General features: G+C 39.1%; 1 protein-coding gene across 1 annotated transcript in view; it reads left to right on the top strand.

Moving 5' to 3' along the window:
* The window catches only part of TMEM132D (transmembrane protein 132D), a 1,072,445-nt gene extending 1,059,988 nt beyond the window's left edge, over positions 1-12,457 (top strand). The window contains exons 8-9 of the mRNA XM_001378917.3: positions 4,546-4,737; positions 8,315-12,457. Coding sequence (XP_001378954.2) covers positions 4,546-4,737; positions 8,315-9,502 — 1,380 coding nt within the window. The 3' untranslated portion in view covers positions 9,503-12,457. The remainder of the gene's footprint in view (positions 1-4,545; positions 4,738-8,314) is intronic.
* The last annotated feature ends 4,212 nt before the right edge of the window (positions 12,458-16,669 follow it).

Genomic DNA, 16,669 nt, shown 5'->3' with positions numbered 1-16,669 from the left:
ACATTTGATGTGTCCTGGCTATGTAACTCTGGGCAAGTCATTTAACATCTATGTTCTCTAGATATCTCTCCATCAGAGTAGGTACTGATCAACATTGGTAGGGGGAGTTTTCTCATTGGGAGTTCCTTGCACCAATGAAATCATCCATCCAGTACAAAATAATGATAATGATAATTATGAACAAATGTCCCAAGTGGTAGAGGAATGGAGGAAGACAATTCATTTCCAAAGCTCATTAGACTGTAGGAAGATTAGATGTTGACTGCTTGAGTAGGAAGAAGTCTTATATAGTTTGTAATTGGAAGACATCAATTGATCTGACAATCAGCAAGAATTAATGAACTGCCTACTGTGTGTCTGGCACAGCACTAAATGTTGAGAAGTCAGAGAAAAAATGGTTCCTACCTTCAGTGAGTTTACATTTTATCAGTAAAACAGCACCTAACTACATACTTGAGATTTTAGGAATCCCCAATAGGGAAAAGGGGGGCTATGACTCCCAACCACTGACCCTCATTCCTGGGTATTTGTCCATCACAATATTCCATAGAACCATGGAGTATCATCTTGGGACATTATCCGCCATCTAGACCAAATGCCACTAAAAAGCAAAACAACCTCTATTTGACACATATCCATTCAGCCTTGACTTAAAGACTTCCCAAACTCTCCACTTCCCAAGGCAACCCATTCTACTTTGGGACTTCTCTAATTTATAAGGAAGTTGCCCCCTTATATGGAGCCTAAACTGGACTCAACTGGACACCTAATCTTTACCTCTTCCTTGTAACATTTAAAAATTAACCTGCAATACTCCAAGTATTATATTTAATAATATTTATTAATATTTAACTTGAAGCAAAGGGAAAATAAAAGGCTAGAGAAAGTGAAAGAGCTCACCAGCTTTTCATGTGGAAAAGAGAGCACCCACAACAACACCCACTATATACAAACAAAGTAAGGACACACCTACACAAAAGGGAAAAGGGAATTGTGGGAAATGCAGTCCAAGGGTTCAAGATTCTAATTAATAATACACCCTCTTCTATGTGACACTCCATGTTTCCTATTAGTACTCTTTTGAACTGGACATTCCCTTGTCCTTCATCAGTCTTCATTTGGCATGAGCTCAGCTCTTTCACCTCTCCTGTCTATTTCACTTTTGACGCTCTCTAGCTTAATCAACATCTTGAAGTCCAGAATTATATGTTATTATTTTACTTACGTTATTATTCCTCATATTAATTCTCATCTCAATTATGTCTTCATACTAACAGAATCATCTTGTTTCTCTTGATGCAATGTTTCTATATTAATTCCATGAATTTATCTCATTGATATAGGCACTTCTTCCAATGGGACAGGTCCATGCCCTCTCATCCTTTATAATTCCTACTTGTGTTTCCCCCTAATTTCTCTACCCAAGGTCCCTATGGGGGTTCCCACTAGATATTTTCTAGATATCAGTGAAATATCAGGAATATCAACCAATTATCCTTTTCTCTGGCTATATAATTGCTCCCTTTCATTTCCTTTTCTAGACATATCTGGAGCTAGTTGGTGGAATGAAAAGAGTTCTGAACTTGAAGTCACAGGTCTGGGTTCAAATCCTCTCCCTGCTACTAAGTAACTGTGAACTTAGGCAATTCATAACCTCTATGAGTCTCTGTTCCTTATCAATAAAATCATTTTGGATTAGATGACCTCCTCCACGTTTCCTTCTAGCTCTGGATCTATGATCTTCTCTGATATAATTCATTGTCAACAATAGGTGACATCATATTCATTCTTACCATTGCCCTTTCTGTGATTCATGATTTTCATTCATCAGATTCTTTGTCGTTCCAACTGGAAGACTACTGCTGTTAAAAAGATACCTCCTTCCCATCTCTTGTGATACAAATTTCAGAAATTTCTAAGACTTTTTATAAAACATTCAGAGGTTTTCTCAGCTTTCTAAATATGTCTGCTTTTCTATTGAAGGATACTGAGTCCTGCTTCTCTCCTGTGCCAATCTTCCAAGTTAATAGCAATGCACCCTCTCTTCCAACATTAAAAAAACAGAGCCATCTTTAGTTGCAGCTAGAGAGTACTGTTAGTCCCCTGGCCCTGGGGGCATCAAGCATTTCTCCTTATTGCTTCCTTGTCCCCTTGTGGAACAAGTCTTTTCATCTGCCATCACCTAAAAACATACAACCCATCTCTCCCTGTCAAAGTCAGGCATGGGAATTAATGAGGGTGACTAGATGGAGCTTTCCAACTTTGGTATCAAGGCTTAAGGAGTTTGGGGACTCAAGGTGCAATTCAACATGTGTGCTCATAAATCTCCCTGGCAGCAGCTCTGAAAGGGGAATTCAGAGAGAGACAGATGCCCATGAGGTCAAACTTTCAGTAATAATTCAGTATAACCCATTCAATCCAGAAAAGTAGGTCTCCAAAGAGTTGGTCTAACTGCAATCCTATCCCACTTACTTATTCAGTCTATGAAAAATAAATTAAAATAAATAAAACCTTCCCAAATAGCTTCCCCTCAAAGAAGTAGTTCTTTATGGCAATACCTGTTCCATGTGACCCTTTATTTTAGCTGTCTGCTAAAGGCCTAATGGGATAAACATAAGATTCATTGTACAATTATAGGTATATAGGGGTACTGAGATTGGGGAGGAAGGGAATGAATACAATGCTAGTCTTGGAGTCAGCAAAATCTGAACCACTTCAAATATTAGATGTGACGCAGTCCAGGGTAAGACATTTAAACTCTGAGCCTTAGTTTTCTCATCTGTAAAATGGGGATCACATCACCAAATGCCCAAGGTTGTTGTAAAAATCAAATGAGATATACATAAAGTGTTTTGCAAACCTTAAAGCACTATCCAACTAGTACATGTGTTATTGATCATATTTATTATCAATTAACCAAATTGTTCATTATGAATATATTATTCATTAAATAACTGGCATTTTATTAATATTAATTATTAAATGTTATTATTTGCATTATTAATTTTACAAGTACTTTAAGGGCATGGGCAGGTTTGAATCTAGTATTAAATAATATTCCCAAATGTAAAGAGAATATCTAGCCCAATATTCAAAGTAATAAGTACTGGATAATAGCTCCCATCATGACAAAGTGGGAAGATGATTGGACTTGGATTCAGAAGTCCAGATTTAAGTCCTGATGCTGCCACTGAAGGTCCAGGTCCTTGGGACCATCCAGTCCAGTTCCTTCATTTTATAGATAAGAAAATAAGGCCTGGAACAGTTTAATACCTTGACTAAGATCACATGTTGCCACTGTTGTTCAGTCATTTTTCAGTTGTGTCTGACTGACTCTTCATGATACCATTTGAGGTTTTCTTGGCAAAGATATTAGAGTGGCTTGTCATTTTCTTCTCCAGATCATTTTACAGATAAGAAAATGGAGGCAAACAAGGTTAAGTGACTTACCCAGAGTCATATAACTATTAAATATCTGAGGTTGGATTTAAACTCAGGAAGAGATCACAGATCACAGGGCAAGGATCAAATGAGATGATAACTGTAGACAGGTAGATGATTCATTGAATAGAGCTCTGAATCTAGAGTTCAGAAAGTCCTAAATTAAATCATGCCTCAGACATGCTAGCTATGTGACCCTGGGCAAATCACTTACCTTCACATCACCTCGGTTTCCTCATCCATAAAATGGGAATAATAATAGCACATACCTAACAAGATCATTGGGAGTATCAAATGAAGTAATATATTTACTATCCTTTGTAAACCTTAATGTTAACTATTATTCGCATTAAATAAGTAATGAGCTTTGCATTCTCTCTCTGTCTCTATAAATGTATATAATATACATAATAATATATGCTATAATGCATATATGTAGCTACATAAATGTTAGCAATTTTTAACTATTATTAATAAGTAGCAAAATTCTAAGATTCCCTCTAGGTCTAACCCAGTGATGGCAAAACTTTTAGAGGGGCGTGTGATGTCCTAAGGCACATGTGGAGAGGGGGAGCCCAGCTCCATATCCTTCTGGCTCTCTAGTAATGAGGTCTGGTGAACTCTGCTCTGGGGTGTTAACAGGTGTACTCACAGGAGAGGGCTCTGAATGCTCCCTCTGGCACAAGTGCCATAGGTCTACCACCACAGGTCTAACCTTTGGCTTAAGTAATACTTTACAATTTGCAAATCACTTCCCTCATAACTATTATTACTATCTCCATTTTACAGATGAGGAAACTAAGGCTTAGAAGGGTGAAGTGATTTTCCTGTGGTCATACAGATAATTAATGGCAGAGCCAAGACTGGAACTCAAATCCCCCAAATCCCAATCCCTCTTTCCACTCTACTACTAGTAATAAATGATGTTGCCTTGTAATAATCCAATATTGAATGGAAGATTGATTGGCATTCACTCTAGTTCATATGTTTTATTTTCTTTGTTGCTTCTGCCAAATGGGTGGGGTTTTTTTGTTTGTTTGTTTGTTTGTTTTTGGAGAGGAATACATAGAAAAAAATAATTCTAATGCTGACTCTTCTGCTTAGATCCTGTCCCCACTGTCTGATGCCATCTTGGCTGAGAAGACAGTGACTGTGTTGGATGAGAAGGTGACAATCACTGACCTCGGGGTCCAGCTGGTGACTGGGCTCTCCCTCTCCTTACAGCTCAGCCCAGGAAGCAACCGAGCAATCTTTGCCACCTCCGTAGCTCAGGAGCTACTACAGACTCCCAAGCAGGTACTGGGGTTTGGGCTATTCTGAAGGGATTTCAACTCTAAACTCCAGCCTGATTAGACCCTCCCCACTCCTATCACCATAGGTATTCAAGAGGGAATTGTCAAAAAACGTGGAAAGAAATGAAGTAAGGGGCAGCTAGGTGACTCAGAGGATAGAGAGACACACCTAGAGATGGAAAGTCCTAGGTTCAAATGTGACCTCAGACACTTTCTTGCTCTGTGATCCTGGTCAAGCCACAACTCCAATTGCCTAGTCTTTACAGCTTTTCTGTCTTGGAAACAACACTAAAGTTAAAGGATTTTTAAAAAGAGAGACTTACCAAGTATCACATAGCTTACAAGTGTCAGAGGCAGGATTTGAACCCAAGGCTTCCTGAGTCTTGTTAAATAGGATGGACTGCTGAACGCCCTTCCAACTTAAGATCTAATGATTCCCAATACCAGCCAGTTCCCTCATAAAATGCCAGGTCTTTTTCTAGGCACCCCATAGAGCCAGGTTTAGACTGTCCTCCTCTAGGATCTAGCTGACTTACACTTCTTGCTGCTCCTCTGCAGCAGCAAAGAGTGTCAGGTAATGAGTTGGCTCCTAAAGGGCATAAACCTGCCATCATATTCTTCTGTGCTCACAGATAATCACTCAGTGCTCTTAGACCAGACCAGGTGTTTCCTAATCCTTCTTTGCTGTAGTTGAGCTTCTTGGCTTTTCAGGTAGTGGCTGCCATTCAGAAAGCTCTTGAGGGTCAATGATCCCAGAAACAGAGCAGAATTCTTGCTGAGGGCCACCCATCAACCCCGAAGAGATTCAAGTTACAGATCCCAAATGAGAACTAGAAAGCAAGGCTATGTTTACTGGGTGATAAAGATCAGATTCCTATCTGTTGTCTAGGAAGAGTTCAGAAATTGATGTGACTTGGCTAGAAACCAGGCCAGCACATTAATCCATTCCTGACATAAAGAAGTAAACAGGCTACCTTGAAATCTCTTCCAGAGTTGGTTTTGATGACATTTAGACCCAGCATGCAACTTGGCTCTGACATTTAAGTTCCAAAAAATCAAAAATGCATTTGAATTACTTCTTTGACTTCTCATAGACCCCTAACTATGGTGGCATGACTGGAGCTCTGCCCACCAGAAACATCCCTGTCAAAGGGCACTGAGGGTTCTTTTGAGCCTGTTGGAAGCAGAGAACTAAGTTAGCAGCAGTGAAGGACTAAGTTATTTATTGTAAGGGTAGAACTAGATGAGAACCCCCACTTTGAACCCCTTCATTTTACAGATGAGGAAACTGAGGCCTGGAAAAATTAAATAACTAATCTCCATGTCTTGGTTTCCCTGACTTCTTTCAAGTCTCAGCTAAAAAGTGTACTTTTTACAATAAACTTTTCCCAATCCCCCTTCGTGCTTACTCCTTTCCTCTGAGTTTAGCTTTAACTTACCTGTTGATCTTTTATTTGTATATAGTTGTTTGCATGTTATCTCCTCATTAGACTATGAGCTCCTTAAAAGTAGGGATTTATCTTGATTTGTTTGTCTTTCTTTGCATCCCCAGTACTTAGTACAGTGTCTGGCACATGGTAGGCACATAAAAAATGTTTGTCAACTTGACCCCCCTGTAGACAATTATTAACTAAATTGTTGTTGTTTCAGTCATTTTAGTCATGTTTTACTCATCATAACCCCCTTTGGGGTCTTCTTGACAAAGATACTAAAGTGGTTTGTCATTTCCTTCTCCAGCTCATTTGACAAATGAGGAAACAGAGGCCAACAGATTAAGTGATTTAGCCAGGGTCACACTGTGTCGGAGGTGGTATTTTAACTCTGGTCTTCCTGACTGAAGTCTGCCTGCCACTCTATCCACTGCACTACCTCACTGTCTATTCACTAAATATCCCTAGGCAAACTATTCAACTTCAAGGCTCACTTTCTCCATCTGTAAAATGGTGATAATAATAACCCTCACAATACAAGATTGTTGGATCAAATTAGATAACACATCATGCTTTGCAAGTCTTACAGCACTATAGAAATGCCAGCTATTGTTATATTCAAATAGCAGTACATGATCAATCTTAGCCAGAAGGGTGTCCTAATTGAAACTATAGAGTCCCTGGAAATCGAAGATGATTATCTGCTCTTATATGGCCTGGCGAGCTACTATTTCACCAAAGTGGGCATAAAAAGTCCAGTATTCCAAATGGGATTCGGGCAACAAGTGAAAGTAGCCCCCAGTCTTAGATCTATCATTGGCCCTAAGAAGCAGATAACATAAAAGATAGCTCTGAGTCTGGCTGGTTTGATCTTTAGTGTCCACAAAAAAAGCAGATGAACCCCAGACTCATACAGAATGTACTCTTACCAGTATGGAGGCATCAAGACCTAATAAAAGCCAACAAACATGGAACCACAGGGTCATCCTTCCTCAGACTGTGTCTTCCGATGTTTGTTATGAGAAATAAGTGGAGCCTTTGTATTAAAGCAACTTATAAAATAATGTAGTAAATATTGTGTTTTTCTTTTCATTGAAACACATAACATTTGTAAATAACCCCAGTAACCAGTAATGCCTTTTGACATGTGATTTATTATCCTGCAAAAGTAGAAGCCGTACCACCCAGGGGACACATCTTTCTTTTAACATCTCCAAGAAAAAACAAATCTTATTACCAAGCATTTAAAAGTGGTCATGTACTTTATATCTTCATAGAAATTCTTTCTTACCTATGGTAGGTTTTACCTTTTATTTCCATGGAGTAGAAGAATTTACCCTATGTTTTTCATAGTCCTGTGGTTTGGGATCAATTGCAGAGAAAGAATCACAGTGTCACAGAATCTCAGAGATGGAAGGGATCTCAGGGATGATCCAGTTCAATGTCTTCTGCTTCCATGACTTTCTTCAATCCTCCTCCCAACCCCAAACACACACACTTGCCCTTTTGGAAATGAAATTCACTTCTTCCTTGATTCCATCTCTCATAATTTCTCACTCCCTTCCAAATACAGTTCAGGTGACATCTCTTATGGGATGTCTTTCCAAATCCCTTTATTTATTAGCAATATTTCCCTTGTAATGACTTTGGTTTTATGTTGTATATACTTAATATTGGATGACTTGTGTACTTATTGTATTCCCCATTCCCAATGGACTAGAGATTATTTTAGGATGGGAACTTTTTTCTTTGAATTCCCAATACTTAGCAAGATGGTGTGTATGTAATTAGCACTTAATAAAGGTATTGAATTAGATCAGATTAGATTGGGCTGGGTTGGATTGGGTTGGATTGGATTGGGTTGAGCTGGGATGGATTGGAATGGTGTGGGTTGGGGTAAATTAGTATCCTATTTGTAACATCCTCAGTGAGTGGTCTTCTACAGTCAGAAAACCTGTAGTGAGGGTAATCCATTCTAGGCAACCAGTTTCACAATTTGATCACTCTAGTTATGAAATTTCCCCTGCATTAAATTTAAAATTGCTTCTTCCCAACTTCTACTCATTGCTTCCTAATTTTGTTCTCTGGAGTGAGCCTCGGTAAGATTTTATGGATGTTAATGGGTGATTTGTATGTGTGCTTTATTAACAGGAAGCTGCCATAAGTTGCTGGATCCAATTCAGTGATGGTTCAGTCATGCCCTTGGATATTTATGATGTAAAGGACTTTTCTCTGGTGGTGACTTCACTCGATGAGAAGGTGGTCTCCATCCACCAAGACCCCACATTCAAATGGCCTGTAATTGCTGCTGAAATGGAGGAAGGACAGGGCGCCCTGGTAAAAGTGGAAATGGTGATTAGTGAATCATGCCAGAAGTCTAAGAGGAAGAGTGTGTTGGCTGTTGGAACAGGAAATATTAAAGTTAAGTTTGGCCAGAATGATGCCAATCCCAACACCAGTGACAGCAGACATGGTGGGGGAAGAGGTCACTTGGAAACCCATGCCAGTGACAGGAGGTCTAAAACAACCTGGCAAGAAAGAATGAGGCCAGATGGACAGTTTTTTGGCAATTTCTCCTTGGATCGCATGGAAGGTAGGGGAGCCACAACAGACAGATCTATCTACTGGAAGAAAGATAAACAAGAAAATCTTTTAGATGATAACAGCCACCTACAGACTATCCCCATGGACTTCACCAGCTTCCCTGCCCAAGTTGATCTCCCAAGGAACAATGGGGAGTTGGAGGAGAATGACTTAGTGCAGACACCCAGGGGCTTAAGTGACTTAGAGATTGGGATGTATGCCCTCCTGGGTGTCTTTTGCCTTGCTATTTTGGTCTTCTTAATTAACTGTGTGACCTTTGCATTGAAATACAGGCATAAGCAGGTTCCTTTTGAGGAGCAAGAAGGCATGAGTCATTCACATGACTGGGTTGGGTTAAGTAACCGAACAGAACTGTTGGAGCATCAACTGCATTTTCCATCCCCACAGGAAGAACAGATCACTGCTATTGACCGAGGAGTGGATTTTGAGGAGAGTAAATTCCTCCTCAATACCAATTCCCAAAAGAGTCTTAATGGCCAGGTTTTCAAGTCTTCAGACTCTCCATTCGCTGATGGGAAAGACCAGAAAAGTGAGCCCACAGCTTCCCCTACCTCTAAGAGAAAAAGGGTGAAATTTACTACCTTCACCACCATTTCCCCAGATGAGGGATGCCCTACAGTTAACTCCATCCTGATGAGCAGTGTGGATGACATAAAATGGGTTTGCCAAGACATGGATCTGGGAGAATGTAAAGAATTGACAAACTACATGGAAAGGTTACATGAAAAGGTGTAATGGGACACAAATGAACATTTGTTTTTCGCTCACCTTCTGCCTTTAATTTTGGGTAGTGGGGCACAAGGACATCCCAGAAGGAAGCAGATTAGCAGGAAAAGAGAAAAGAAGCATCATCAGCTGAGGTCCAGAAAACCACCTGAAGTCAGCAGGATGGAGTTCTGGAGTCAGTGAAGATAGGAATTCCCCTTCCAAAAGTCATACACAAAGTTAGGTTTATTTGGTGTCTGCCAAGCATGGCAGTATTTTCACAACTGGAGACAAAAATAAGATCTGATTCAAGGATCTTTTCCAGGAAAGAACAATTTCTTTCTCTCTTTCTCTTTTTCTCTCTACCAATCTCTTTTTTTAAAAAATGTAGCAATTTGGATATTACAAAATCCAAGTAGCTCCCATACAGACTGTGGAGAGAAAAAAAAACACAAGACTTAGGCTCAGTTTTTTTAGAAAATGGATCAATGAAAGGAAGCACACCAGCTAAAATAAGAGTGGAATATCTAGCCATGAACATTATTGTTAATGGACAGAGATTGGTTTCACACTAGACAATGAGAAGTGACTGCTGTGACTTCATATTCCCCCAAAGAATTGAGGGGAAAAGACCTTCTTGGCAACCAAAAAGGCAGTCAATTATCTGCCTGGTATAAAGAGGGGAAAAGTGTGCCAATAAGATGTAACCATATGTGTATTGAGATAATGAGAAATAAACTCCATGGGGCTCTTTGGAGTAGTCTTAGTTTTTAAGATAAGGGATGGTACACTCACATCAATTTACTGGACATAGAATTCCGATTAGGTTCAAAGAACCAGTTTCTTTTTTCGCAACCTCACTCCATCCATCTCTAACATTTCAATTTGTACACTTCATCCACAATCCTGCCATTCTATAATGGTTTAGTCACTGGTCACAGGGGACATGACAGCCCTCAGTGGGGGTTTGCTGGGTGGCATAACTAGAACCAGGGTGTGATGAGAGCCTCAATGGTAGCTGGCATCTATAGATATTTCCTCCCAACAATGGACCTCTCAGCTGCCATCCTTGAGACTTATAGTTCTCTAAATAGCATCACCACCCCAGTTGCTGGCCAGGCCCAGGACTTGGGCTAGACTCTCTGGGGAGCTGCACCCAATAGGAACAATCTCTTTCTCTTCCTGCCTTCCTATTCAAATTGATTTTCCCTGAGTAACAGAATTCCTAGTTACATCTCTGCTAAGCTAGGAAACCATCCTTGTCCTTTGTGTAACTCCTCCTCTCCAGCTCTGCATCATTTCACAGAATTCATTCTACCAAGCCATCCAGGATCACTTGGTACTTACTTCCCATGTGGCCATTTTAATAAAGTAGCTGATTGGGTTTGGGGGGAGGGATAAGTGTTATTCATGCTGAACTCAACATAACCTTACTTCCCTTACCTTTTGAAAAAAGATCACTTAGCTATTTCATTATCCATTTGTAAGTCTGATCTCTGGTATCTCTCATCTAAAGACATGCCCCATAGATATCAAGATGGGGAAGCTAGGTCTGAGAGTATGAATGTATAAATGGAAGAGAAACCCAGAACTTAATGAAAAAAAAAACAAGTTTGTCTACTTAAAAAGTCCTCGTATTTATTCCTTCAATCCAATTAGGGTGCCAGCTTTTTGAGAGAAAGAATTCCTCCCCCCCCTTTCTTTGTACCCCTAGGGCTTAGCACAATACCTGACTCCTGGTGAACACTTAATATGTTTGTTGACTTCATTTATTAAGCTCCAATACATTTGTTGACTTAATTTGTTAAGCTCGAATATGTTTGTTCACTTAATTAAGATCTAATCTGTTTGTCAACTTAATTTATTAAGCTTTTCACTAGGGAACCAAAAGACAAAGACAAAGAGCAAAACTTAGTCCCTGCCATCAGAAGCTTACAGTCTACTTAGAGGGCTACAACATGTCCACTAGGAAAGATTATAATAAATCATTTCAAGGGGGAATGAACACTGCCCACCCAGTGAAGAGGTGGGGATGAGGAGATGGGAATTTGTTGTTAGGGATTAAGAAAGGAATCCTTGGCAGATGTCTGGCATTGGCATCATCAGTGTGACCCTAAACTTGGGCTTCAAAAGCCAGGATCAACTGCTTCCAATCTTAAGACTATCTAAATTGATGTGCTGCTTTCTGAAAGAGCACACATTCCCATGTGGTGGTGGCGTTTTTATCATTCAGTTATATTCTTATGTCTCTTTCACTCCGTATCTGCCCCATTCAGCTCTCTGCTTCTCATCCCCATTCCCTCTCTAGTCAGAATCCATCTCTATTTAGAATATATTGTAGATTGTAAGAATGTAATATATATTTATAAACATACTAACTGTAAATAAAATTTGCATTCAGTGGCTTCAGTTCTCCCATCCTTTCTGCACAATGACCCTGTAAAAACTTGGCAGTCAGTTTCAGGGACTTGTCCAAGGTGCTGGCTTTCGGTAAATGAAAATGCAGATTTAAGGATCCCCCTACAATCTAATTACAAACCTTTACATCATGTAATACTGCTCTTCATGTAAAAGGGATGTTGACACCCGATGACAAAGTGCCCCATGCAGCAAGGCACTCATTCTGAATTAGAAAGTATTTGCAAATAAATCACATGTGTACATCCCTACTAAAAGCCTTCTGAGTGTGCCTGAGATGATGGGAAGTGGGAGCAGGGTACTACAGGTGTGGCAGACTCTCAGGGAAGTATCTGCCTGCCTAGAAGATGGGAGGTCTTCAGGATAAATTGGCACATTTTAATTTCTCAAAAGGAGAAAGTGCACATGCCCAGACATCTGCTTTCCAGGGCATCCAGTCAGAAAGTAAACCTTGGGAAGAGAAGTCTTGGCCCACGTATAATATAGTGAAATGGAAATAATGCTGGATCCAGAGTCTAATATGTTCATCTAAAATGTATTGTAATAATAAAAACAATAATGATCACTGATATTTATGTAAAATTTTAAGGTTTTCAAAGTACTGTTCATTTATCATCTTATTTGATCCTAGCAACAGATCTGGAAGTCAAGTGCTATTATTAGTCCCATTTTATAGGTGAGGAAAAGTGAGGCTAGAAATAGTTTGGTGACTTTCCCAAGGTAACATGGCTAGGAAGTAAGTGAGGCAGAATTTGGACTTAGGTCTTCTGACTCTAATTCTAGCCCTCTATCTACCATGTAAAATTGATTTTGGGGAGGGAGGTCAAAAGCTTTGATTTCATTTGTGGAGAGGGTATTTGTTGAGGAAAGCCCCTTTTCCAATGCAAAAAAATACAATACTATAAATACAGATCAGTTGGCTAACTGTGTATGGTCTAAGAGTGAGGCATGTCACTGCATGGGTCTGTGCCTCAGTTTCCCCTCCTGAAAAATGGACAGATTTGACTAGATGTCTTCTGAGGTTCGTTCCAGCTTATACATCGCTATGTTGAAGATGAAAATATGTACCATTTTTTTCAATATCAAAATTTTATTTGCTATAATACAAAGCCAAAATTTTACTTTACATCATAATGGAGATGTATAATCCAAAAATCTTTTCTATTTTCCTAAGAAAAACAGAGAAACTCATTCAGATAAGTACATAAATATACAAACATTCATTTGCTTATACATTAACAACCTCTAAGCCTCTTCCAACTTGTCCCCAATGTGTATAACCTGCATCACTGGTAGGGAAAAAAATATGTACTATTTTTAACAGGGAATGTACCCTTTCTCCAAAAAATGTTACAGAAACATGTTACAGTTTGGGGGAAGAACAGCAAGATTCAAAAACAAAAGACTTGAACTTGAATCCCATCTCTACTACTCTACTACTTATCATCTGTGTGGCCTTTGACATGTCACTGAACATCTTTAGACCTTATTTTCCTCATCCATCAAGTGAAAAGTTGGACCAGATGACTTCTAAGGGCATATTGCAATTGAGTTAACTGGGGCAAGCAGAGATTAAAGGACTTGACAGGTCATCTAGTACAATTCTCCTTTATTTGACAGATGAATAAACTGAGGTTTTGAGAGATGAAGTGATATCCACAGTTGCATAGGAAAAAAAGCGTCAAAGTCAGGATTTGAAGCTAGGTGTTCTTGATTCCAATCCTATTACTCTTTCCACTGAACCTCCTTGCTATTTTTGCTCTCTCTCCTCTTTGTCCTCTGTCCCATTGCTTCCATTTGATCATTCTGAACTGATTTATCAAGTGTTTGCTATGTATAAAGGATTACACACTCCTGACCCTTTCTATGAAAATACTACTCTTTAGATATGGATATTTTACATCCATTTTATATTCAAAAACTCAATTTCTTCAGTAAAGAGTAGGACATAACTGAATAGCAGATTAAATTTCCAAAGATTGTAGTGAACTGTGAACTCTCTCTCTCTCTCTCTCTCTATTGTGATATCGAAATCACTTTAAAAGACTGATATATATTAATTTAAGGTCGCCAAGGAATTCAGCTATGTAATTCCTAAATGAAAACTCAAGTCAGCAGTCAACCTTTTATGGAGTTTTAATTACAAACAGGAGGAAGAAAGGTATTAGAGAGGGGGGGGGAGAGAAGGGAATAGGGCTTAAATACCCCCTCTGTTTAGGCTGGGCCAAAAGCCCAAGCCCTTAGATAGCTGAGGCAAAGAAAAGAGATCAGTCCCTATCACTCATGTGACCAAAATGGAGAAACAGTCTCAGGGGCCTCCACCTCCAGCCTCCTTCAGAGCAAGCCCTCCTCTCAGACCTCTCCAGGAGTTCTCCCTCCAGGACCTCTCTCCTCTCAGACTCCTCCAGAGCAAAACATCTCAGAGAGCAAAACCTCTCAGAGCAAAACCCTCTCCTCTCAGAGCAAAAAACTCTCCTCCCTCTGTCCTCAGACCCCGCTATCTTTAAGGAAACCATCTAAGTTCCCTCCCCTCAGTTCTCACATCTACCAATCACTGTCGATGTCTCCCCTGTGCCAATGGTGGCTCTAGTTTAACCCAGGACCGCCCAGAGGTCTGTGGCTTTGCACATGTCTGTTGAAGGTCATATTCTCAAATAATTAAATCTTTATCTTTGCTGTAGCCCTTCCTAAATCCTGTTACTCTAAGTAGGGTGGAGATTGTATTTTCCAAGATCTGGTTCTGTCATTCCAAGTATCTCTATTGTATCAATTCTAAAATCAATCATGACTCAAAGAACTTCCTGTTCTATGCTTAAGCATAGGTCAAAACCCTTTCATTTGTTTAGCAAAAGGTTTCTGTCTTAAAGTAGTCTTAAGTAGGGAGGAGAAGGATCCTCCCATGCCAAGGGGTTTCACATTCCAATAGAGTTCTTACTATCAGTAGGAAATTTTTTCCAAGTATGAAATTTCCCAATGGGGAAATTTCCAACATTCATAAGTCTAAGAAATTTTAAGGTTTACAATATATATATATATATATATACATATTATATATATATATGCATATATATGGTATGAAGATATACATATTTAAATACATAAAAATATATATCTTTATATATAAAAATATATAAAGAAAGTTCATTGTGCTCTTAATTTTAATTGGGAACTTTCTAGTCCAAGACTATGAATATGAGCAATGAGGGAAAAAAAGGTAAGTTTAACATCAGAACAACTTTGCTAACAGATCTGACCAAAAGTGGAATAAACTGCCAAAGAAGGTACTGTGTACCCCTTCTCTGGAATTCTATGATTTCTAAGGTCATTTCCAGATCTCAATCCCATGAAAACAAAATTTAAAAAACTTCAAGGCTAGATATGGAGATATTTGAGAAAAAAATGTGATTACCAGTTTGGATGAAAAAGCTAACACATTGTGACAATGAAACTATGAGGAATGAAAGTGGAGAGGGTTACTATGGAAGCTAATGGGTTTTCTCACTCAGGTCTCCAAATAAAAGTTGGATGGCTACTTTGGGATTATGGTATATTAAGAATTCTTGTTCAAGAATAAGATAGACAGAAGATGGTCTGCAATATCCTTTCCAGCTCAGAGATGTTGTGATTCTGTAGTTGTCCAGAACAAGATGAGAAGGTTGTTTAGACTATATGTAGACATTTAGAACTAGATGAGTAGAATTGAGAAAAAGAAGTTTATTTTTTAAAACTTACCTTCCATCTTAGAATCAATACTGTGTATTGGTTCTAAGGCAAAAGAGTGGTAAGGGCTAGGTAATGGGGGTTAAGTGACTTGCCCAGGGTCACACAGCTGGGAAGTGTTAGAGGCCATATTTGAACCCAGGACCTCCCATCTCTGGGCCTGGCTCTCAATCCTCTGAGCTACCCAGCTGCCCCCAAAAGAGGAAGTTTAGAAGCATTCCACTAAAGAGCTCTGTTTCCATAGCATAGATAAATTGTTGGATTTGAAATGAGGAAATAGGGTAAAGCCCTATCTCTGATACTTAACTATGGGATCCTGGGCAAATCATTTCTCTCAAACTCTTTCTCATCTGTGAAATAGTGATAGTAATACATGAAGCACAACCTCACTGGGTTGTGATGGAGATCAAATTAGAAAATATTAAGTGCTTAATAACCTTTAAAAGTAGTTACGTGGTTTAGTGGACACAGTGCTGGTCCTGGAGTCAGGAAGATTCATCTTCCTGAGTTCAAATTCTGCCTCAGATATTTATTTAGTTGTGTGGCAATGGACAAGTCTCTTAACCCTGTTTATCTCAGTTTCCACATCTTTAACTGAGCTAGAGAAGGAAATGGCAAATCAGTCCAGTTTCTTTATAAGAAAACCCCGAGAAAGGGTCACAAAGAGTCATGCATGATTGAAATGACCAAACAAAAGTCCTCAAAAATATTGTTAGCCAAATCCTCAATTGTGATGTACTATTGGCAGGTTATGAAGTTCAAGTGCCAAATTAAATATTTAGGACTCATACCTATTCCTTATAAAGGTTAAGGATGATAAGAGCAATGAAAATTTCTATAGTACTTTAAGTTTTGTGAAGCCAATTATATATGTTTTTGCACTTGAACCTCACAATAGATTTTTTTTTTATTATCCCCATTTTTCAGATGAAGGAACTGTGGGTAAGCTCAGTGAAGTACCTTACCCAGGGTCATACAAATAGGAGATATTTAAGGCAGGATTCAAACTCATGTCTTCCTGATATCAAGTCCAGAGCTCTAATTCTTGAATCTAGAGCT

Source organism: Monodelphis domestica, chromosome 3, assembly GCF_027887165.1.
Source record: "Monodelphis domestica isolate mMonDom1 chromosome 3, mMonDom1.pri, whole genome shotgun sequence".
Lineage (NCBI taxonomy): Eukaryota > Metazoa > Chordata > Mammalia > Didelphimorphia > Didelphidae > Monodelphis > Monodelphis domestica.
The sequence above is the reverse complement of the archived record's forward strand: the minus strand, read 5'-3'. Positions and strand labels throughout refer to the sequence as shown.